The 25374-nt window shown below is 37.1% G+C and overlaps 2 protein-coding genes across 8 annotated transcripts in view; one reads left to right on the top strand and one right to left on the bottom strand.

Moving 5' to 3' along the window:
• Window positions 1-3643: 3643 nt before the first annotated feature.
• LOC149782379 (uncharacterized) overlaps window positions 3644-25374 on the top strand; it is a 225994-nt gene continuing 204263 nt past the window's right edge. For all 3 annotated transcript variants that reach the window (XM_089933774.1, XM_089933773.1, XM_089933772.1), the window contains exon 1: window positions 3644-3869. The gene's annotated coding sequence lies outside the window, so the exon portion shown is untranslated. The remainder of the gene's footprint in view (window positions 3870-25374) is intronic.
• LOC149782380 (uncharacterized) lies at window positions 13750-23745 on the bottom strand. Of its 5 annotated transcripts, none has more exons than XM_089933767.1 (5): window positions 16321-23570; window positions 15273-15469; window positions 14615-14772; window positions 14313-14419; window positions 13750-13860 (listed from the first exon to the last, which is right to left on the bottom strand). In XM_089933767.1, exon 1 carries the CDS (start codon window positions 21386-21388, stop codon window positions 20333-20335), a length of 1056 nt encoding a protein of 351 aa, XP_089789893.1. In that variant the 5' UTR covers window positions 21389-23570; the 3' UTR covers window positions 13750-13860; window positions 14313-14419; window positions 14615-14772; window positions 15273-15469; window positions 16321-20332. The 5 variants fall into 4 exon arrangements, with proteins under 5 accessions (XP_089789895.1, XP_089789893.1, XP_089789897.1 ...); XM_089933769.1 differs by having other exon boundaries at window positions 16321-23745; XM_089933768.1 differs by having other exon boundaries at window positions 15307-15469.

Raw genomic sequence — 25374 nt, 5'->3', positions numbered from 1 at the left:
TTGTTGATTATTATGAAGAAATAGCTGATGATCATAGAGCACTTGATTCAGAATTAAGAGAGATTAAGACATTAATCAGACTACAACCGAATAAAGTTCAGCATGAAATAAAGCGTGAAGTAATTTCAGAAACTCCTATCAGTAACTTTTTGAATGTATGGAGACCAGACGATTTGATAGCTGCAAGTAGAAAGATAGTTCGTGATACACTTCAACAACAATTATTTATGTTACATAAAGCAACATTTTCAAACCTACCCGCACCATTATGTTATCGACCGGTTGATGCGCGACAGCAGAATATCGACGTTGATATACCAGGATGTCAGAAAAAACACAATTTTGTGTTAAATGACAATGTTTTAGTTTATGTTAATTTTGTTGAGGATGCGCTAAAAATAGACAAATCTCCGTGGACGCCAGGATACGCAATGACGATTGATTCATCTCAGGGGTTAACTATTTCTGATCGTCGATGATCGTATCGAAATGTCAAACTTAGTTTATCTCGCAGTGTTGAGAGTTACAAAGATATTTCATTTGCGGAGGGTTATAATAGACGTTACATAAACAACTGGCAATGTTATTGACAATGATATAATACGAACAAAATTGGTTTGCTATAAACAGTGTGACAAAAAATAAGCACGACTTTGACCTTGATGCTGAATTTATAATGACTGTAAAACAACAGCAAATTAATCATGTGCAAGCTGTAATACAGTAATGTTGTGGCAGCAATCATATAACGATCCGAGACAATTTACCGTAGACAGAATTGATAGTAAGTTTGGTCATACACGCAAAAAATGTGATGCTAACCTGTCTTGATTGTAATCGACGGCGAGGTGCTAGTAAAGTGAATGCGCTGGTAATTGTGTGTATTTCGGAATTACTTTTATTTGTTCACGTACGAATCCACGTTGAGGAGTAGTTGAATCTAATATGTAGATTGCAGGTCTACCAGTAGATCTTACCACTCTAGATATTGTATGTGTTGTTACACTCCAAATAGGATCAGCCGCTCTTTTTACTTTCTTAAAGTTGGCCGGATTAATATAAATATCTTACAGTCACATTACATAATACTGGTTGTTTTGAAAATTAAGTTCTTTGTATTGGTATGTATTTTGTTGTAATCACATTAATATGCTTCATGGCAGTTGTTCGAATAATTATATTATTTAACGCAGCTATCACACTTGGTAATCATGCAACCCATTCGCGAGATATGTTGTCTTGAATTATTTCCTTCATATAATGATGTCCAATAACCGCTCAGCAAACGTCCAATTAAATCGTTCAACGGTGTATTGAAGTTTGCCCTCTTCTAATTTCGACTTTATGTTTTTTCATCAGAGATGACACTGCACTAAGAAATTCTTTGCCAGGATCAACTTGTAATAATTGTTGCTATCCTAAACGTCCTCGTTGATAGATTCGCTCAAAAGCAGATACAACTTCAGCAGCTGTTTTAGTTGATAGTGGCTCTGCTTCTTTATATCTACTTGCAATTTCAACGACAGTCAACGCGTATTTGTATGTTAAGTGACGTCTACCACTTTCGATAGTATGGTGCGGTAAAATAGAATATCTGCTTGATTAAGGTCATTAGGAGTGCTGACATCAACATGTGAATGCTGAATTTTTGCAGGTGGTGGTAGATAACTTTGCATCATTGCTTGTCGTGCTAAAAATTTTTCAGCAGTAAAACGTGGAACGTTTGGTGTGTCGGCGAGTTTACTAATGGCTGCTTTACCTTTCCAATATCCCTTGACCAATCGCATTTACTGGATACTCTCCAAGTTTTCGTTCATCGTGTTCATTAAGTCGAATATCAATTCGGGTACCAGGCCCACACTAACAAGGACGATTTTTTATCCTGTGTATTTAGCCTATAGTGTTCCCAGAAATTGTTACATTAATGCAACAATATCACCGCCATCTTTGCGTTGAATTCTGGGTAAAAAAAAGAAAACAAATTTTCTGTTAAATATTGCTTATTTTCCACCATATGCTATTTGTCACTTTTTGTTGTAACAGTGACTAAATCAGTGTTTGGAGTGTTAACTCTACAACGCAAACAATATAGATTCATGTATACTTCATAGTACGGGTGTAATTTAGTTATCAGCGACACGAAATCAAGAGCCAGTAAAACATATTTCAGCATTACCAAATTATATCGGAATAGGTCCGTCTGGAAGTGGAAAAATACAATTATTACTTAATTTGATAATGGGATGGTTCAAGTGAGACAAGTTGCATTTAGTTGCACCGACAATTGATGATCAAAGATGCTACAATTTTCTTAAAGATTTTAATGAAAGTGCAAAATTGTTAAATGAAGATGGTGACGACATTAATAATTTTATAACCGATAGTGATGAAGCACCGAGTGTTGATGAATTCAAAACAATCAAATCCAGCTATAATATTTTCCAGAGGCAGGCATAAAAATACAGATATAATTTCTGTCACTAAACGATATCTACAAATACCAAAAGTTATTAAAAATAACTCCAATATTTTATTTGTAGTTAATGGAGTTGATACACATACATTACAAAATATTCATCAAACTTGGTGTAGCGGTGATATGGACATAATTAGATTTAGAAACTTCTTTTCAAAAGCACAATCTGCTCCACACGGATTTATAACAATAAATTTATACGATCCCAAAACAAGATATCGTGTAGGTCTTGATAAAATATGTGGTTGACAATTAGAGCATCAGAGGAGATAAATAAATAAGTGTCCCGACGGTTACAAAATAGACAGCTTGACGTTATTGACTTTCGTTTTTGTACTAAGCCTTAGTTTTCAAAAATATACCTTCCAACAGTGATATCTTCAACCTTTTTCATTTTTCATAGGAAGCCTTAGTTTTCCAAAATGAACCTTCCAGCAAGTGGTCTGTTCGCCCCTCTGCTTCTGTGGTAACATCTCCTTCTGTTTGGAGCAGAAACCCGAACTACAAACTGTCAAAGAGGGGTTCATATGAAAAGACTTCTTTGAAGGATTCACGTCATTTAAATTTTAATACAATCGGTCATCTCTTTATATCTAGCTTTATATAGCTGATACAAAAAAAGACCACTATTATTTTTCTGACTAATATTTTAGTCTCAACATATTTATTATAGGTGTCGAGGTGGACCACTAGATATGAATGCCATGAACAGTGTTCAAATCTGTAGCGATTATTTGTTTTATATCGGCAAGAAGTAAACGACATTCCGTTCCTTATTAAAGCGGGAAGAAAGAAATGAGTAAGCAAGTTATGTCAAACTGTCTCATTTGGGGATAAGCAAATGGTTGCTAGTTCCCATTGAGTTGGCGACCACATGGAAACGTATTGTTGCTCACAATTTATCTGTCAGTTACACATTAGTGTAAAATACTATTATTTCATGCTATATATATGACTGATAGTTAAATTCGAGAAATGGTGTTGTTAACTGGGTACTTATTAATTTTGGTAACTATTAGCCTAGTCCTAATTGATTCGATAATTATCGAATACTTATTAATTGAGAATAAGGAATAAGTAAGCATCTTAATTTCAGAGAGTAACAGTTCTTCATATTCTTACTATCCAATGTTTTGTTATATATTTTGTTTGAAACAATCCCTCGGATGTGACTGCATAAATTAACCACAGCATCACCAGTCCAACTGAAATAGAGGCGTATGGTGCAATATGGATGTGCATCGTGTATTTCTTTTTCTAATACTTCATTGATTGTATAGATTCACTCGTGGATATTGTATTCAGTCGTATAACGTTCAACCATTCATACTTGTGGTCTTCGGCTTGAAAGCTGAAAAGGATCGATTCACTGGATATGCAGCTGTTACTGCTGGTAAGTGGCACGCCTAACATGAGGACTAAAATCACAGTAATAACCTTATATAGATTTTCTCGTTTTACTCAAAGTTTAGAGGTAGTTGAATTTGTGCGTACATAATTGCAAGACCCCAGTCACCAAAACTCTCAGCAGCAGTGTAGTTTCAGTTTCACATAATAAAACTTAGGGTACTAATTAGTAGGTATTCCGCATAGTGCATAGTGCTCCGTTGTCGATAGGGCTCGTCACCAAGAAAATTATGAGTATCCGTAAATTAAAAAGGTGTGGGGAGTTCCTGCAACAACATGATAGGTTGCCCCCACCTAGGCTGCGAACGACCTCTTATCATTGGCAGATGCTCTAAGTTTTCTTGATTACGAATCCCTGTGCGGTAGCGTACCTTAGCTACAATCTCGTAGCCTCCAGTTATTAGTTGAACTATTATGGCGGAAGATTTTATACATATTGGGAATAGGTGTCGACGTTAAAAGCTTTAAGCCGATAAGGTCCACCGTGCCCTCATCAGTTTGGGATGGGTCTTTTCCGTCCAGTGAATTTTCCTCTTCCCCCTGCAGACAGATTAAAAGGCAAAAGTTTATTTTCTTCTAGAGTGTTCCCCTTATTCCCTTCATTTATGGCACTGTATGATCTACCAGCTTTATTTGGGCTCAGGAAGTTCTACCAGTCTAGGTTTCTTGCTGCAGTTTGGCCCATGTTGTTACATATGTTGCACTCAAGGTTAGATTTATTTCCTCAGTAATGTTTTTCTATAGATTTGTGGCACCTGTAATTTGCTCTTGTACCACTTTTTAGATTGCTTTTTCTCCGTTACGGGGTTCTTCGAGTATGCCTCGTTTGATTTATTCTAAGAGCTTGCTAAACTCTTTTTGCATCCCTTCACTCTCTCCATTTTCTAGGTTTATGATTGTATTTGCAGCTTTGGATTACGTTGTGCCTGTCGCTGCCTCTAACAGTTGATTTGTGCAATCTTTAGGGGTGTGACCCACCTGTTTACAGTGGGGGCAGTCTGTCTATTTCACAGCCACGGTACCAGGCCTTTAGGAAGACACCCATCACGTAAAAGTACGTTGGGACTTTTTGGGCCTCCTCCTTCAAGACTTTGACATTCCAGACCCCGGATTTGACATTTTGAAAGTCCTATACCGCTGCCATCTTGCTGTGCTTAACATGGTTTTTTAATTTATTTTATATCTTGTATGTAATCTCATTAGTCTCAATTTCCAGGTGGAGCCCTGAGACAAAGATATCAACTACCTCTCTTACATATGGGGGATGCTACTGAACCACTCGCTGTAATGCCTTTAACTTCCCACTCTTGGAAGACTAGCAGTGGATTGTAATAATTCTTTGGTGTATATGATGTATTTGTTGGGCCCCCAATTTGCAACCTGTCAGTTGCATTTATATATACATCCCGTTCATTTTCAATGCAATCAAAATTTCTGATTGTCTCGGGCATGTGGTGGTATCACCAAAATCAATAATTTGGCACTCGATGTGTGATATAAAACAAGCATTTGGTGATCCCCGTCCCTTATGTCTGGGTTTTTAAGTAAGCACTAAGCTTAGTTACACTTGGTTGAATTGTGTAATTCACAATCTGATCGATTGCCTCGGTGTGAGTAGTTCTCAATTTGAAAGGAATCTGAAAACTGAGTAGTATTCATGTTGATATTTATGATGCCCTTCAATGACCTAAAACTACACTAAATTCAAACAAAATGCAAAATTCTAAATTCAAAACTTGGCTAGGTAAACCTAAAAGGTTATATGTAGTTGCAATCCTGCACACACAAGTCTACATGAAACGAAAAAATAAAACAAAAAGGAAAAAAAGGAAAATGTGTAGGATTAAGTTAGTACAAGCTGACAGGTGTGGATATGTAACTACACTCCACCACTATCAGTGTAGATAATGTACGTAAATGTACAAATACTTACCAAGAATCTTCATTGGATCGCTGTGGACTTTCGTGTTGTTTGGTTTGTACGTGCTATGACAAATACAGACTTTATTTCTCCTTTTACATCAACCATGTGGAAACATATTTCAGTATATATATATATATATATATATATATATATATATATATATATATATATATATATATATATACACGTTTTAGGTGCGTTGTGGGCAGTCATCCCGAAAGTGGGTTTACGGGAAGGACATGATATAGTTTACATTTCAAATCAAAATACATATACATAGGTTGTATTTCTTACATAGTAATTATGTATATGTTGAAAATAAGTATATACACTTATGTTATAGTCCTATTCATGTTTTCGGTTCGTGGGCAGATATATAAATTTCATGGGCAGTTTTGACCTTTAGGTTGAAGATGACAAAGTAACTGCCCAAAAATACGTTCACGAAGAACAAACATATAGCATTCTGCCCGTGAATACGGCCACGGGAACAATATATAGCGTACTGCCCACGAATACGTTCACAAGTAACAAATATATAGCATGACTTTCCGGTGTGCGCGCGCAAAATGGTTGTCAAGACACGACGATAAACATTAATCTATTAAAGCATCCTTTTCAATGGCCAGCGTACATATAACGGACGTGAGGTTCGTTTTTCACAGCTTGTTTGAAATAAATGGATGATTATATATCCAGTGTAACAACTTGTCTTGACAGCTTATGGATGCTAATGTTTGACATTTATTGTGAAGATGATTGTTCACTGCTTGTTGATGAATTCGTAGCTTCTGTTAATCGATGCTATAGCTCAATTTAACTGTCATACACTGATATGTTTAAGTCTGCTTGCACAGTTAACTATGCAGAGTTATGGAAATATAACAAATTGGTTTTAATAACTTTCAGAGTTTGTTTTATTTGTTTCAAGTACTATAAAGGCTGTGATAGGTTGGGTGGCTTAGATTACAAATCAGGCCCTTCTCACTTGGGGGGTGGGGGGTGGGTACTGCCCATTATGAATATTACTGGTCCTAATGTCCAACCTGATATTTATGACATATAGGTTCAACATCTTACTGCCAGCAGAAATGGTGTTCTGTAGTATTTTTCCCAGTCAATAGTTTATGGATATATTATGTCATGTACTATGCTTGTTTAATTCTCTCATCTCAGTTCTGACGTTACCATTGAATGCTATAATGTTCCCAGACATCCGGTATTCTTGGTTATTAAAATTATATATATACACAGATAACTGAAGGTGAGTTCTCATTATTCCCTAACAATTGTAATTAGTGGGGCTGTAGCAATTGATGGTCTGAGAATTCAAGTTAACTGGTTCAAAACTTGGGTAAACAACAAACTGTTTTCTTCCTTTGACAGGCATCATAAAGTTTTGCATCTTTGTCTCTCTGATGACTGTGGTACACAAGTTACAGACTTTGCCTTAGAATGAGCCTGATTTTTGATACTTGTTACTGAATGGGGTGGGGTAGGGAAGTAACAAAATTATTAAAGGTGGAATGTATGCAAACCATGCTGGAAATAGATATGTGCCAGCAACTGCAACATGTAAGCTTCAATCAATTTGGAAACTATAAGCTTTATCCTGTAAATATTAACAGTTCACACCCTGTATAAAAGATGATTTTGTGTTTGATTAACTGGAACTGTTAATTTATTATGTTAAGGAATTTATTGTTTTAACCCTAGTAAATGTAATATAATTAGGTCAAAAGTTCCAGTTTGTTTATTGTTTCCAGAGTTGATTACTGTAACTGGAAGAACCTGTTTCTAAGTGTTAAATGAAACGAAAGAGATATTGTTTACTCAAGTGATATAAAATAAAAGTTTAAAATGAACTGAAAGAAATATTGTTTATTCAAGTGATACAAAATAAATGCAAAAGTGTATATTCATTAAGAAGTGTATTGTCAATTGCAAATAAATGAAGATTTATCTTATTTTGTTCTTTACTTGTGTACAAAATTATACCTGGATTGGGCAATAATTACTTGGACTCCATTTGGAAAAGAAAAATCTATATGTCCTAAATACCTAATGTTCATATCATAATGCTCTTTTAATGGATGATTATGCTTTTCAGCTGACGTTACCATATTGCCAAGTGAACTAACAGTATGGCCTTCGGTGTGGCCCACTAATCACATTTGTAAATGAATTATGCATACAACAGAGAAATAGCTCTTAAAATATCTTATGAGTTGAACAATGTGTGTACACAAATAAACATGAAGCAAATCTTTGAACTTGTATGCCACACATGCAAGTGAATTGGTGGTTTTCATATGTAACTTGTGTACTCTTATGGCTTTTGTCTATATTACTTTTAGCCATTTCTATTCACACACCAGAACACAACCTTTTTTGTCTGATTCAGGTACTAATGCAAAACTTATTTCAGCTGTAACTGAAGTATACAGAATTTTTCCTGACGTTGAGGCCTACTGTGTAGACAGTATAGCTGTAAGTCATCAAATCAAATGGAAGACAACAGTGTGCAGTTGAAGAAAATGATATATACCCAGCACCATTTAGAGTTATCTTAAAGAAAAGTCACAATGCACACTGATACAAGTAGTTTTAGAAAATGCATTTGTTCCACATACATTTTAACTTAACCCAAAAGTTCAGTCTCTTGCCTAAAATTTAATCAGATGTATGCATTTATTCCATAAAACACAAAGATATAATGAACCAAATCATTTTCATTATTGAGTTAGGTAGTAGGCTATGTTAAAGAGTGCAATCACTTTATCGCTTTTTTTTTTCCATTACATTTTTATTTATTATAAAATGACATTTCTTAGTGGAGTGCTAGCAACTGTAACTTGAGGAATATTTTGTACATGCTGGCCTAAGTGTCATGAATATACTGTGCTACATTTTGCTTTATTAGGTATAATACTATCATGAGACTTGCTTGATTAAATCCTGAATTTGTCAGTAACACTTACAAGTCCACTGGTAGAATTTAAAATCTGTGACAGTTTGGGAACTTTTTTTGCAGTAACTGCAAATCACTTTGCCTTCACAGTCAATGAATTCAAGCCATTGATAATTGTCAAACCATTGTGACTGAAAATGTGATTGTCTCTTAGTTGTGTCCTATTTGATAATTTTGCTGCCACAGAGTCTGGATTGTGTCTCTGAAGAAATAGTTCATCTAGACTCTGTTGCAGTATTACATTTTATATGTTCAATTTAATGAATTTTCTTTCTTTGAATCATTCTTATGTCATAACTTGCGAAAATAGTTTAGTTAACAATATTTATTCAAACAGAAAAGATAACCTCACTTGACAAATCATCCTAGTAAAGTGATCATGGCATATACTTTTATCTTTGAAATTCAAATATTGCCCACTCTTTAATTAACATAACTAATATTGCACATTGAAGGTGATCATATGTATCATCAGTTTTAAAAAAATAAAGACATAATACTATCATTTAATCACTGCATACAGGAAACAGACACTTGTGTCTGTAAAATGCCTTTCATTGGATTACTTTGGTTTATTAAAACCAAACAGCGATCCACTCAGGATTTTCTAGGGTAGATACAGAGAATATATTATGGTCATTCAGAACGCTATCAATACATCAGACCAGATTGTTTTTATTATTATTTAGGCAAAATAACTTAGTAAGTCAGATGGCAAACATGAGGATGGTGATAGGTTATGTGGAATTTGCATTGAATCATCTGATCCCAGAAGATTTGATACAATGTCACTGGCTGTGGTCATCAAGTGCAGTTGCACGGCACCATAAGACTTATCAAGATACCATAAGCTAGAAAGATGAAGAAAAAGAAAAACGATGACCCAAAGACAAATCCTGCAAACTGTGTGCAAAAACGATTCCACAGATTATAGATGAAAACTTTACTATATTTAGCTTCAAGATATTAATAAATTCGGATTACTTCCTCCAGTCTGCTACAGTAATTCATGCCCATTGCACTCATAAATTGATTATAGTCCTTGCAGTATTTTGTGTGGGCCACAATATTTTAATTGATGCAGCTGATGCTCCATTCTTCAGTTCAGTGTTGATTCAAACATAGCAATGTCCCTTTGGGATGTGTGCATAAATAAAGAATGCCTGTCCCTTCATTACCACACTTGTTGAATTTATCGTGTCTCTCTGAAAACTGTACCATGTGAGAAAGAATTTTATAAACAAACTGGACATAAGTATTGCTAGACATATACTCAGACCTGAGACTTCATAAAAGACTGCTTACTTGTGAGGCATTATTAGTGCTAGGGCTTGAGGTAATAACTTGCTATATGTTTGGTAAGGCAAAATAAGGGGCCTTATGACTTAAATTGAAACTGTGAAAAAACAAAAGGTTCAAATGCAATAAACTTCTGTTTTTCCTCATTTGTTATATTACAGTGCCATGAAAGGTCATTTCTTTTATCTTTTTAATCCCTTGCCAATTTTAAGTCATCATCACTAACCAAGTCTCTAAATCAATTCTTGGCATATTTAGCTAAAATGGTGTCTACTGTTCCATTATATCATTGATTGTTTAGCTTGCTTGTATGGAGCTTAACACCATTTTTCAGGACATCATAGACTTTACATGGCAGCCAACATATTTATTGGAAGAAATCAACACACATAACGCTACTGGCAAGCTTTCTCATATACACACATTGGTTGGACTAGAGAGAGTTGATTAGTGATGTGTATGCCTAGACCATTCTATAATCCTGGGCCCCATGATTGAATACAGCTTAAAGAAATTAACCCTAATTCAATTTCCTTGTTGCATTTAAATCATAACACCCACTATGCAAAGTGACACATGTCTCAAGATTTTCAAATTTGTATATGTTTTGCAACTTTTAATTCTGAGTTGATGCATGTGGATGTGGAAATTCAGTTACTGAATACTTAGCTACTTATATAAGGAGCTCTCACACTGGTAAAAGCATGCAATTGGGATTTTATTTGCAAGAGGGCAATTAATTGTTCAAAATACTGTTTTAGCTAACTACATATGCAAAGGGTTGATGTATAAAAAAGAGGATCAAGAAATCCTAGCTGGTAAAGATAATTGTATCCAACTTGATAGAAAGTGAGAAGGCCTTTTAATTTTGTACAGCAGTTTCATTAAGGAACCAACTATAATACCATTAGAAGTTTATGAGCAGCAAAAACCACATTAAGGACCAACTAGACATCAAAACCATATGCATAGTTCCATTTACGGCCAACCAGACATCAAATAGGTCATCTAGTGAAAGCACAATGTCAAAATGACCAGCCATCTAGGAGAAGTAGCAAGGAAGGGGTTTTCCAGATGCCCATTAAAACAGCCATATTGGAGGTTAGATTGGCACTATTTTCATTTACGTCCAACTAGACATAAGAAGTCTTTCACTGATATGACGATTCATTCAGGAGAAGTAGTTATACCAAGATTTTCAGGATGGCCACATTGGTGGCCTTATAGGATGTCTGTACAGCACCATAATTCTCATTCAGGACCTGCTAGACATCAACATAAGTATTTTGTACACATGTTGACACGCTGACACAATTATCCATTCAGAAGTAGCGATAAAAAGTTTCTTAATATGGCTACTGTGGCAACCACGTTGTATGTGTGAGTGGCACCATCTTGTTTTTTCTTCCAGATATTTTCACACAAATATCATATTTAAAGATAACATGAATTCATACAAGATCTTGTCGGTTTATTTCATAACAGATTTTTCCCTCATATTAATATAATCTTTTGAAAACATTTATACATTATAGTTCTAGAAATTTTTCATGCTCTCAGAAACTATTAAAATCACAGCAGAAAGTGGTATGTTATATCTTTATTCAGCACTGAAAAATATTTATGAACTCTTAAAGTTTTTTCCCCTATATTAACTTAATTTAATGAAGATTTTCAGACTATAACCTTTCCATTGGATTTATTTTTTCAAACATGGCGTAAAAAGTATGTTATAGTAACCAATTTTTACATTGCCTTCACCATTGCAGAAATCTCTATAATCAATTTCCTAGTAAAGAAAAGCCAAGAAAATAAATGGACAGTTAATATTCACTTCAGGATCACAGACCTGAGGCAAATATGTCATTGTTAAATCAAACATTTTTATTGTGTTTCCTTAGACCTAAATATATATATATATACTTGCTGTTACTCTAAACGAAGGCTGGTGATCCAGTTGATAACCTTTTGAGGGTTTTAAGGATGTCTTTAAAATTAAGGCCTTAAAAATGTTGAGATCTTATATTAAAAATGACAATTTGAGCCTTGCAGATTCATGTCCACAGGTGCCCAAATAAAAAAAAAAAGGGGGGGGGGGGTGCAAGGGGCAAGCTTGTTGGTGTGTTATAAAATAACTGACTTATCATTGGTGTGCTGACAGGTGATGTGTAATTAAATCACTGTTGTAATATTAATAATGAGTGAGTCTGCACAAAGGAATTTCATACAGCTAAACTAGCTCAACAACTAGAGGCAATTAAGAAATATATCCACATTCGTGATTCTGTCAAATGGCAGATACAACAGCATCAGGAAGCTCAAGTGGCATTTACAGAAGGTAAAGAGCCGCTATACTTGTTATCTTTTTAGGGATGTGCTTGGATTTTGCCCTCAAGCTGGAGCAGTCATAGGATATATAATAAATCGCCACGGTCGGAATTTATCCCCAAGCTGGGGTAATCGATGGGTAAAGTCTTATCCACAGTCGGGGTTTTATTCAAGCTTCAGGTGCAAGTTTTTGTGCATCTCCATGCCCTTGCATAAAACACAGTTACACGTTTTTTTATATAGATATTTTTCAGTTGTAGACAGGAATAATAAGTATTTGCGAGTGTTTGAAATGAATGGGTTCATTATGAATTGAGTGGCACTACATTTCAAAAGCAAAATTGGATTGAAATGCAAGAACTGTAGTACGGAATTAGTGTTGGTTCTGGATCGAAGAATGGAATTGTGTGTGTGTGATTGGATTTTTAAGGTAGCTTGAATAATTTTTCAGTCATATTGCTACGATGTCTGCAGTGTGGCAGTTTATAGTGATGTATAGCACTGGGGCATCATGCTGCAAACATGTAGTATGATGTTGCACCCAGTCACATTATCCTGACACCAGGCCGAACAGTCCTAACACTAACCTCTTAATGCTGAGCGTCTAGCGAGGTAGCTGTTAATACCATTTTTGTAAGTCTTTGGTATGACTTGGATGGGGTTTGAACCCATGACCTCCCGCTTCTGAGGCGGACGCTCTAACCACTAGGACACCGAAGTGGTCAGAATGGAATTGTAACAATTACAATGGAAGCAATTTGTATTATGCTTGTTGGGGCATTCCTCACTGATGGCTGTCAGTGACATCATCATGGGAATGTGTAACAGCCACATTTTGTAAGAACAAGGTGTAGTTGGTGAACAATACAGACACTTTTCTGCCATTTCCACTGGCATCATCTCATATGATGTTATTTAAAAAAACTTCCTACAACATACTCACAACATATAAAACCTATATGCAAATCTGATGAAAGCTGCTTGTGTTTCTGAAACACATATTCCATACTGGTGGCAAGAATGTCCAAATCTACATTACAAAAATGAAAACATTACTATCCATCTAGGAGTTGCAAATGTATGAAATCCTCTTGTTGGGTAGTTTTACTAACAGGCTTTACAGCAGGGCCTTCCATTAGATTTAAATGTGGCAGGTAAGTTGACAAAGTAGGGTGGGGGGTTGGGGGGACCTACCCCAATGGGGATAATTCATTTTTTTTTTTTAAAGTAGCATGGTGTAAAGTAAAAGTAGATGGGCTGATAAGGAATCCACTGAATTTACAGACTAAAGGTTCAGACATTTGTTTTTAAGAGAAAAATGAAAGAAGGAAACAATACAACAGATATTTTAATATGACTTTAATGTTTATTTTCTAGATTTAATTAAGATTATGAATCAGAATCAGTCTCCAACTCCACTGTAAAGTTTACCTATTACTTCTTCTGCTCAGGCACCTGCAAATTAAAACAAAATTGTAATGCTTAAATAAAGTCATATCATCTCAGCACTAGTTACATATGCAGAAGTCATGTTAATCAGCATTATAAAAATGTATGAAATTTTCTTCACTGCACTTGTGCTTCCCTTACTATCGTTAAGCCATGATACAAGATAACTTTGCACTTACTTGTCATTTCTGGCAAGTGGATGGTGCAATCAATTTGCACAAAAATGAATTTATTTCATCCAAATATTTCATGTGAATAAAAATTCCAAATGGAGGCACTTGTCCGATCAGACAAGATATATGCATATTGTAGTTAGCTGGACTCTAGCTCTGATAGTCCTGGGCAATAGGATAAGCTGATTTTGTTATCAGTTTAGAAATGCATCCGCTTTGCAAATACTATGCTTTAAAAGACGAAACTGAATCCAATATTGATGAAATAAGAGTCATTTGGATTACCTTGTTTTTTATCATTCTGCGTTGGTTGGGTGCATATTTGAGGGTCTCTGATATGGTCTCTTCCATTCCATTTGCCTTTGCTTTGCCATTAGTTTTCAAGCAGGCTTCTGCATGAGTAATACAATGTTTTAAAATAAGTTTCACAACAAAGGATGCATTGCATTTTTCTAAATGCCAGCAATAATCAATGGAATATTTTTAAAACATGTACTTTGAAATGTGTCTCAAGTTACTTTATCAATTCATTTAAAAATCTCTGGCAAGTCACATGAAAAACACAATTTAAATCAAGCCATACTTACTTATCAAAACCTGACATATCACAAGCTCTTGAAATGCTTTTTTCCCTTTACGTCCCTTTGGACTATACTCTGGCCAGTCTTTATGTTTTAAGCTTTTTCATCATCCTGCAGACACTATCCCCAATTGTAAACCTGCCAAGGGAGCTCAAGTAGCATATCTGAAAATAATAATAATAATAATATTACTATTTTTTGATTTTGATATTATTATTAGTAGTAGTATTTCATGATCGATGTGACAAAATATGCTTGTATATAGTTATTTTTTGCCATGGTTTTGCAAGCAAATTTAATTTCTCTAACTTGAAAAAAATTTGATAACATTAACTATGCAACACAATGTACTAATAGCAATTATAAACCAAATTAACCACCGTGAATCTATTAACTTCATAAATGACATTCACTCAAGGATTGAATTAAAGTAGCCACATAATATGTAATAGTGTATATGTAGTAAAATACCTGTTACATGTTCATCTCTAAACATGTTTTGGCCTACATCCGTAAGACAAAACAGCCGACCACTACATGTTCACCCCACCCCCAAAAATAATTATACAGGCACTGCAGAACTTGCATAATGCATATTGAGGTTCACAACAGCAAATAAAGGTTATAACAGTTTTTTTAAATAGAAAATAAAGCCCCAATTTACCATCTTCTTGGAGAGTTTGGGATTCTCCTCCAACCTCTGGCAAAGGCCCTCTAGTTCCTCCACTGAATCACATGGCATTGCAAGAATTTCTTCTCTATATTCTGTGTCTGGGCCTTGTGTATGAACTTGGAGGGCCAGCTGCTCCAACAAATTCTCAATATTTGTGTCCAGTTTCATAAGTACATTGAACTGGAAATCTGTAACAGATTTGTGATGAAATTAGTTTTGAAAGATCAAGATCATTATTATAAACTCCTTAAAAAGATCTGTACAGTGAACATGGGTTTAACAATGAAATATATTTATGAAATGAAATACATGGTTTTTGTACAGTTTATATGAAAACTTTTCCCTATAATCCTTTATTTTTTTATTCCCTGGATATGTTGTTTCACTGCTGGTGTCTGTAAAGTCTGCATTCAATGTAGATGGTTTAGGCGTCTGACTTACACAAGACAATGGTATACATCAGAAAGAAAAATAAAAAAACCAATGGAATGATGAACAGTCGACACATCAATGAAAAACAATTCATTGTTTATTTGCACAAATAAGTCTTGAACAGTATGTTTTATGACCTATAATTTAATTAATTAACATCTCACAATGTTCTGAAATAACAGTATCTAAGCTACAAGAGCTTGTGCTTTCATGTCATAATCTTCCATTTTGCAAACAAATTTTGATGTTGAATCAATGTATACGACCTTAGCATTGAACACTAACATTCAAAATGTCTACAAGATGACAAGACTATTATCAACTGAAGTGACAACAAACCAATGAGTTTTACGTGCATTGAACATAAGCATTTTTAAATGCTACAAAATGTGTTTTTAGTGTATGGCCACAAATTACCCAACATTTTGTCAAACATAAAACAGTTCTACTACCTTAGATGAGAATTAAATTCATAAATACAGTGTATAATTGACCTACTCATATTTAGAGAGCTGTAAATGAAATAAGAGATTATATAAAAGTCAACACCTGTAGTATTTGTTTCAGTATTCTATAATGTACATTTTTTTCCATCCTCAATACTTACTACTTGCAGAGGAACTGGCAGAGAGAAATCTTTATATTCTCCACTCCAGAGTGGATGGGGATGGTGATGGTGTTGTCCTTCTGGATGCAGCTAAGAGTATAAAGATTATCACTACTCCTTAATTGCAGTAAAAAAGAAACAAAGAAATCAGACTGGATTTTTTGGCATGTAAACAAAATGCATACTGGTTGCAATGACCATTGTATATAAAGCAGTGATACAATATATCACAAAATGCATTCTTTTTTAACAAAACATCTAATCTCATATATACAGCATCATGAGTAAGTAAGTACTCTTAAACACATCTTATTAAACAGACAGAAAAATGATGAAATTTATACATACTTTTGATAAAGAATTTCCAATTGTGGCATGGTATAAAAGCAATTGATAAAAAATAAAAAGAGACCAGATAAACTAAATAGAACATACCAGCAGGATAAGAGGAAATCTTGGAGTCTGCAAAATACTCTCCATTTCAGGAGGTTTTGGATGAGATGGCTGACCAGAAAGGTTTCCACTTGAGATTTTCATCTTTAAATAATCATCCTAGAGTGCACCAAAGTCATGTGAACTTGATCCAATTCCAACATTACTGCTGCTTGAGTGCTTAGATCCAGTATTGCCTTCACTAACTGATGTTATTAATACCTCTCTCTCATCAGCATAATTTCCATCATTTTTCAAAACTCCCATTGTAAAACCTCTGCTGAAGAAACTAACACTACACCATACGGATTTAAAGAACTACTGCCCGGTTTCTAATCTCCAATTCATATAAAAAATCTTACAAAAGGTTGTTCAATCCCAGCTTGCATCTTGTCTGAATTCAAACAGTCTTTTTAGCAATGTACAATCTGCATATCGCCCTTGCCACAGGACACAAATTGCGTCTGCAAATAGATTACACTCCAGCCCAGTTGATCTATGTTGTGGTGTTGCACAGGGGTCTGTTCTTGGACCTGTTCTCTACACTCTATACACTCAGCTGCTCTCAAGTGTCATAGATCATCATCCAGTGTCTCACCAACTGTACACTGATGACACCCAAATATACAAATCTAGCCACCCAACTGAAGTTGATGCTACCATCCAAGGTGTAGAGATGTGCATTTCTGATGTGAAATCATGGATGACTTGTAACAAGCTGCAGATGAATGATGATAAAACTGAGGCCATTCTGATTACAACACAAAGACTTTCTCATTCACATCCTTTACCTCACACAATAAATATCAGCAACACCAACATTAAATTCACACAATCAGTACAAAACCTAGGTGTTACTCTGGACAGTACTCTCACACTGCACCAACATGTCATGAACATATGCAAGGCTGCATATCTTGAGCTGAGACGCATCAGCTCCATTCTCAGATATCTTTCAGTTGATGCCACTAAAACACTTGTGTGTTCATTACTGCTTTCAAGACTGGACTATGGTAACTCAATTCTGTCTGGTTCATCTTAATATCTACCGCAGAGACTTCAAAAAGTTCAAAACATAGCTGCTTGGATCATACTTAGAGTACCACAATCAGAGCACACCTCCCCGCTGCTCTGTACCCAACACTGGCTATCCATTCGATCCAGAATCAAACACAACATTAGTTCTCTGTGCTACGTTTCACTGACAGACTCTAGTCCAACATACCTATCCGACCTCACCTATGTGTACACACAAGCAAGATACTTACACTCCTCTTCCGACAATCATATACTCATTATTCTCACTATGAAAACAAAGTCACATGGACAGCATTCTTTTGCATACCAGGGCCCAGCAACATGGAATGAATTGCCCACTGAACTTAGACACAAAGACGCAGTGATCCCATTCAAGAGTGCTCTCAAAACTACTTATTCTGACTACAAAAACAAACTTAATGACTTAATAATGTTAACTACCTTAAATATTCTCAGCATGTTTTTTATGTTTTCTAATTTCATGGTGTTTGTTTTTGTAATCATATCATTGTGTATGTTTTTATGTTGTCTAATGTTGCAAAGCGCTTAGAGCTTCTAAAGATTAGGCGCTATACAAAGTCCTCATTATTATTATTATTATATTTAGCTTGGATGAATATTTTTTAAATCAGTGGCCATAACTAAAAAATGGGATTCTGTTTTATGATCATAAAAGTATGTTGGACACCATCCATGATGTACAATGCTGTCTGACATTTCTATGCACCTAAGGTTTCCATCTCAAATATTAAAGCAAAATGCATACCGAATTTGACAGATTGACGAAAATAAAAAAAAGCAATGCTTACCATTTGAAAAGAGGCAATTGTCACTAGAATATTCTATTCAAAATGATATTAATTTTGGACACAGGGGATACCACCCCCATGTTTTCCTGACTCGTGATATGTCGGCCTATTCTGTGCACAGCTTTAAAAGATGTAATGTTTATCCATCGAGCTATAGAAATGAAATACATTTACTGTAGACTGTTTCTGTCAGCAGTTAAGTTGAGTAATTAGGTCAGGTTTATAGCTAGTTTACAAAATTCAATGTAGAATGCCAATAAATGACAAGATATATTTTTGCAAACAAAAGTGATCTTGAAAAAAGATTAGTAAAGTTTAACATTTTATAAAAAATAAGCTATTATGTGGAAAAGAAACAACAATGAAATAGGATGCAATGTGTTTACGTCTAGTTTTGGAAGGTACCGTCTCTAAGGTACCGTCATAATTGTACCGTAGTTTAATGGGTGGAAAGGCCATTGAAAGGTAAGGGCAGTGCGGAGACCATCGAGTATGTTCCAGAATAGCTGAATCTTTGTAGATACATAGATCCATTCGTAACTTCAGTCCGCAAGCGAAACACTGTACTTCGTATCCCAATCCTGACTCAGGTCCGAAGTAGACAAATCCTGTTCTAGCTAAAACATACGAAGAAGGTAATCCTTCCCTATCCGTAGGCCATTTTTGAAACGTGTCCAATCGACGGGCACAATCACAATAGTTAGGTAAGAAGACTGGAAAATGGTAGGGTTTAAACTTGGAGTTCTCACTGGATTTCTCACTCGATTCTTGCTGTGGCGAAGTCATCCTTCTGGTGGGTGGCTATCCTCTTACAACCAATGTTTTATACCGACATGTCCATACGGCAAAGTAAAGTGGGTGGGAAGCCGCACTCGCTTCTGCTACACGATTTGATAGACTTTTTCCAAGGGTCGACTGACGATGTGGTGTGTGGGTAAACATACAATCTTGTTGGGTTGATAGGTGGTCACTTTCTCTAGACTGCAAGGCTTCTTTCAATACGCCAAAGTTGACCACTCGACTGGTACGATAATTCAGAGTAAGTCCTTTCACTTTACACTTCGTGTGCACTTCTCCTTGTTTGTCCCAGTATTCGTAGCCGTAATTTTTGGGACCGCCACTGACGAAACTTAGAATCTTGTCATCGGGGTGCTTGTCTGTCCAGGCTCCTAAACGGTCTCCTTCGATGTCAGGGTGCTGTTGACTCGAGTGATCGATATAAATGCAACTGTCCATGTCAAAGTACAAGACACGTTCCCCTAACAGTTCTAAAGCTTCGTACAATTTTAAGCGAGCATGAGCTGTCATGTAAGCTGCAATGATGACATTTCCAAAGGGGTCATCTTCTACAAAGTTCAGATCTTCTTCATAATTCACCAAGATCAAATCGTCACGAACGACGTCCACGTGTTTCATGAATTTGGCTTTGTCGTGAATCATCTGAAAGTAGCGGGAAGGTTCGGTCAAATACTCCGTCTTGGGTAAACACGGTCATTGTGCCATTTTACCCCACAAGCAATTTAACATCACTTTGGCAAACGATCGCCTGCCTTCGTTTTTCTCAATGTGATCTAAAGTAATGCCTTCTTGTGCCCAGAATTTCTCTCTGAATGTCTTTTGGTCTTCGGGAGTGTGACACCAGGACAGATAGCCACTGGCTTCTTGCTCAGTTTCAAAAAGGCATCCACGTAGTCTGCGAAAATGCCTTTCTGCATGGGGTCACCCTTGTGGAATTATTGTGTCTTGGGAAAGTGGCAAATTTCGTACACTTCTAACAGTTGGTATCCCATGTTCAGAGCTTTGAACAATTCTACGCTGACCCATGTCCCCGTCAAGGCCCGTTCTTCCTGGGTGTGATGACAAGGTTGATCTTGGTTGCACGTTTCAGCACAAGTACGGCACAAAGGAAACATAAGTTTGCCTTGGCAATGGCGAGGTAAGACGGGATGGTATAGGTTCATGGGAGGCAAAACTTTGCACTTGATCAAGCCTTCGTATTGTCGAATGTTTTTTAGGTCGATGTGTTCAGTGAACAATTGTGGGTGCCCTGCAGGAAAGCAACAATATTTGCACACGTAGGGATACAGTGAACACACGTCCAAGTATCTGATTTCTTCTCCTTTCTCTTCGTCAGATTGGTACAGCAAACAGGTGGCATTGGTCCTTCCTCCGTACAAACTATCACTTGGGTTCAGGGGGTCCATGAACTGGTAACTTTCCATGAGGCGTTTAAACTCGGGATCGGTGTTCAAACGGTGATTGTATTTGTGTTCCCACATTTCCACCACTTGGTATCCTTCCTGTTCTAACTTTAGGCGTGGCTGACAAATGGCCTGGTACAAGTCTTCCATGGTTCGTTGTAAGAACTGATTTTTAGTGCCGCGGTCAGGGTAACAGACGGGACATCCGTGAAATAAGCAACCGTTAAACTCGTACATGATCTTGGGGTTTTCTAAGTCCCAGCCATCGACCGAATGCATTCCGATGATCTTTTCGCCCTGTCCGTTGCGGGCATGCTGAATCCATTTGTCTTCCTTGTCGTACAAGTAATGCAACCAGCATGGGGCTTTGACCGAGTATTGACGTTTGACATAGTTGGTCGTTTGAGGACTGATGACAGCCACAGTGTTTTCAAGCATGAATCGTTGTCGGTAGACTAAGGAACATGCTTTGGCAATGGTGCAAGCCTCTTTTAAATGATCAACCCCTCCGTGTTCCATGAACAGTTCTCGAAATTTTCCACAGCATCGCCGAAAAATGTCCATGTCGGGACGACGATACTTTAGCATTTCTTCCTGAAAGTCGAAAGGGTTCGGTACGCATGTTGTCAGGGTCGTAATAGTGAGCCTGAGGCAAATGGGGTAGAACGGCGTGTTGATTGGCTTCTGTATTGAAAAAGTGTGGAAAGTACCCTTTAGCCATTTCTGTCATTCCAAACATTTTAGGCATTCGACTCAAAGGCATGGCTAAGTAGCTCATCGAATCTTTAAACTGCACTTGTCCCACTTGCATGAAAATGATTTTGGCTCCGTTCAAAGTAATTTTAGGATGCTCGATGCCACGTTCCGTATAACATCTCAAAAGAAACTGTCCATCGTATCCGGAGAAATTGTGAGCCATCACCGTGGCATGGTGATGACAATCTCCATAATAATGTTCGATGTCCTCTTGGCTCCACGTCTTGTCGATGGGGTCTAAGACCCATTGTGTGAAATTGGCTAGTGTGTTCGGTCCTTGAAAGATTTTTTCACGCCCTCCAGGAATCTTACTGCAGTGAGGGCAATAACTCAAGATAGGTTCTTGAATCACTTCTCGCACGCTCGATGAGCCACGCAGAAATTAGGAATGTGAATACCGGTCTCTTGCATGCATTCGAAATCGAAAAAGATGAAATTGCCTTTCTTCTTCTTGTGACCATCCTCTTTCTCTGGTTGGGATTGGTATTTTTGCATGTAGCATTGGTGTTCCAAGTCCACGATGCAGTGACAAATGTGACATTTTTTCTTTCCTGAACATACGTGTGCCTTGGTACTGTTGATACATAGACCTTGTCCACACATTGGGCACAATCTCAGGAGTTGACAAGCACATTTCTTCTGTGAACTTTGCATCTTCAGATGTTGTTGGTAACAGGCAGGGCTGACAAATGTGCACAGACAAGCAGGACAATGCACTGGTTCTTGCCCTTCGCTCAGACAGGGTTGAGAGGCCAAACATCCTGAGCATTTCGATCCACAATGTTTGTGTTGCTCTCGATTATTATAACCATCATAAGTCACATTTCTCACAGTAATATTTGTATCCCAGGAATCCAGTGATAGTGGTAATGGTATCGAAATGGTCATCGTGATGATAGAGGTGAATGTATTTTCCATCCTTAAAGTCTTTCCCTCGAAACAACAGAGACCCGCACACTTCTTGAGGGTGCACTTTCAAGGTGTATCATGGAGCTAGGGCATCTTGCAATTTTTGCATCTCAGGAATGCCACAGGATGTGTCTTTGGACAGGCATGCTTGTTGTAACAGAAGTTCTGCTTCATTTCGTTGTTTGGCTCGGTTCGATTTTCGAATGTTCTCCCAGGCTCTTTTCCATTCTACCGTGTCGTTCTTGTCGGCATAGGTTCATCCCACCACGATGGCTCGGGCTAAACACATGTGGTCTTGAAAATTGTTAATTTGGACAAGACTTGTTTTGGTAATGCGAAGGTTGTTGACCAATAAGGTCTTTCTGCATTGTCCGGTCCCTTGAGGAGGAGAGACGTGGGTCATGTCCAGTGTGGCTTTTCCATCAGTGATGTCAAACTGGTCATTAGATTGTTGCACGTGTTGAATCTTGTCCATGACTTTGGAAGTGGTCAATTCTGCAGGGCTGCTAAACTCGATCCAAACAGGGGATTTCAAGCCGTCATGTTGTATGGAAAGTCTCAAGCGATCATCTTCTTTGGGTTGACATTGTCGCTTGAGTGTGGTGAGCAAAGAATCCCACATGTCGGTGATGAACCCTTCTGCTTTCTCTAACAGTACTTCAGACTTGAAATCTTTAAACTTCACTGTGTATTTGTAAGCCGTAGTTCTAAATTTTCTAGAGGGACGCTTTTCCGTCTCTCGAATGTCATAGTACTTTTCAGGGTTGACTAAGGGTGGTAAACTTTGTTTAGAGGGTTTGGATTCTGGTTCACTCATGTCCTCTTCAAAATCACTGGCATGAATTTGTGCCAAGACTTCAGCCCTAGTACGAGGCGATAGATCACGTTTCTGCCTCTTACTTTCTTCTTCTTTCTTCTCAAATGAATTGGATCATTTCATCTCGATAGCAAAAAGTCAAATGACTAAAGTTTAAACACCATGGATTAATTTATAGTCATAGCAGACCAGCGTATATAAAGGGTATGTGTCTTGTCCTTTCACTATTCATTTCACTCTCAAACTGAGCACAACGATGGAAGAGACTACCAGGATCGAACGTTTCATCAGAGCTTTGCGAGGGGTCATTAGAAAATTCTCTTCAGACCAGCCGAGGGACTACTCTCCTTCCTTTCAAGATAAAAGTCAAGATACTTGCTATATCTGTCAGAAGAAAGGGCACTGGTCTTCAGAGTGTCCAGACCGTCAAAAAAGAAAAAAAAGGGGTTAGAAAAGACAAAAGTCAAGATACCTGTTATTATTGTCAAGAAAAAGGACATTGGTCACCAGACTGCCCAAAAAAGAAACAAGAGGAGTCAGAAGAGGAGAGGGATTCTTCAGAGGAAGAGGAAGAAGAAGAGGAAGAAAACAGACAGGTGAAGAAAAAGAAACAGGAGAAGAAAAGAAGGGAAGAAAGTGAGGAGGAAGAGGAGGAAAAGACTATGACGGTGAAGAAATTAAAAAAAACAGAGAGTGAACAATGAGACAGAATAAGTCTATGAACTTTTTAAAGTGCTCTGTTGTGAATTGTGAATTGTAAATATTTATAAAAGAATAAATTAATTATAAAAGGTAAGTGTCTTTGGGTTTTGATTTTAAAATAAGAACCTACACTCACGCACACTCATACACAGACAGGTACTATTGGGTAAAATGGTTTTTTTTTAGTTATTGGCAATTGAAAGTCTATCTCTTTTCGAGAGACGTGGATGGCCCTGAAAAGGGCCTTTTTTGGTGTAAGGGTTGAGTTTAAACAATCAACTTTAACTGTCTTAAGCCTTTGCCATGGCCAAGGCCTACTTCTGGACTGCGTACTGTTGATGATGATTTCGTTGAAATCACTAAGGGTGGTGCAGTAGGCGTAGTCACAGGGTTGGAGTGTTTAGCTTGGGAAGGTCATATTCTCTTCGGCCGTAATAAAGAAGTCTGATACATTTGTTTCAGACTTCTTAACTCCGCTAAAATGTCTAACAGTACCGTGACCGTTTGATTTTGACACCCTTGTTTCTTTGCTGCTGCGTCTTCTTCTTGTTGTTTTTTTCTTACCTCTTCTTCTTGCTGCTGTTGCTGTAGGAGAAAAGCTTGTTCCGCTTCCTTTTGCTGTTGTATGAATTTCTCCAATTCTTCTTTCTGTCTCTGTCTAAAATTTTCCATGTGCGGTAATGAAGGAGAAGGTGACGAAGGTTCAGGAACAAATTCTTGCAAGGTAAAAAAATCCACAAAATCCCAATTCACCTCTACTGAAAGTAAGTCTGGGTTCCCTTGGGTAGTCTCCACCATCAGTGCACCCAAACTGATCATTTTCTGAGTTTCCGTCATGTTGAAAAACTGTCGCTTAGATTGACTGCGCACAGGCGCTAGCGAATCTATATAGACTATGTGACGTCACAGACTGCTCTCTTCGGATTGGACGTGGGCTGACTGAATTTTGTAACGCGTGTTTGGATTGGTCAACAAACTCAATCCGTTTCAATCCTTCCTCCCCCTATAAATAAGTACAGTTCACTGCATTCCTTCACCTGTTACTCAGCACCCCAACATGTGGACCGATGTACAATCTTCAACGCTTGTGTCTTCGATGATGTTCCGGACGGACATATCAATGTATGTCCGATCCAACTGGACAGTTATCCACAGGACAGACACCAGCCTGTGGATGCGAAGAATCTTATGTGGAGCATCAAGGATGCCTCAAAAGAGTCTTAATCTATGGTCCTGCAGTCAGGCGCAGCGTAAGGTCAAGAAGAAGATGTCACAGATGCCCTTTATGTTAAGGGTATATTAACATAAAACCAAAGGCCCTTTTCAGGGCCATTCCTGTCTCTCGAAAAGATCTTGACTTTCAATTGCCTACCCCTTTTTTTATTTTTTT

The sequence above is a fragment of the Sinohyriopsis cumingii genome, chromosome 15 (assembly GCF_028554795.1).
Source record: "Sinohyriopsis cumingii isolate HCF-2022 chromosome 15, ASM2855479v2, whole genome shotgun sequence".
Classification (NCBI taxonomy): domain Eukaryota; kingdom Metazoa; phylum Mollusca; class Bivalvia; order Unionida; family Unionidae; genus Sinohyriopsis; species Sinohyriopsis cumingii.
This window is presented reverse-complemented; position numbering and strand designations above follow the sequence as displayed.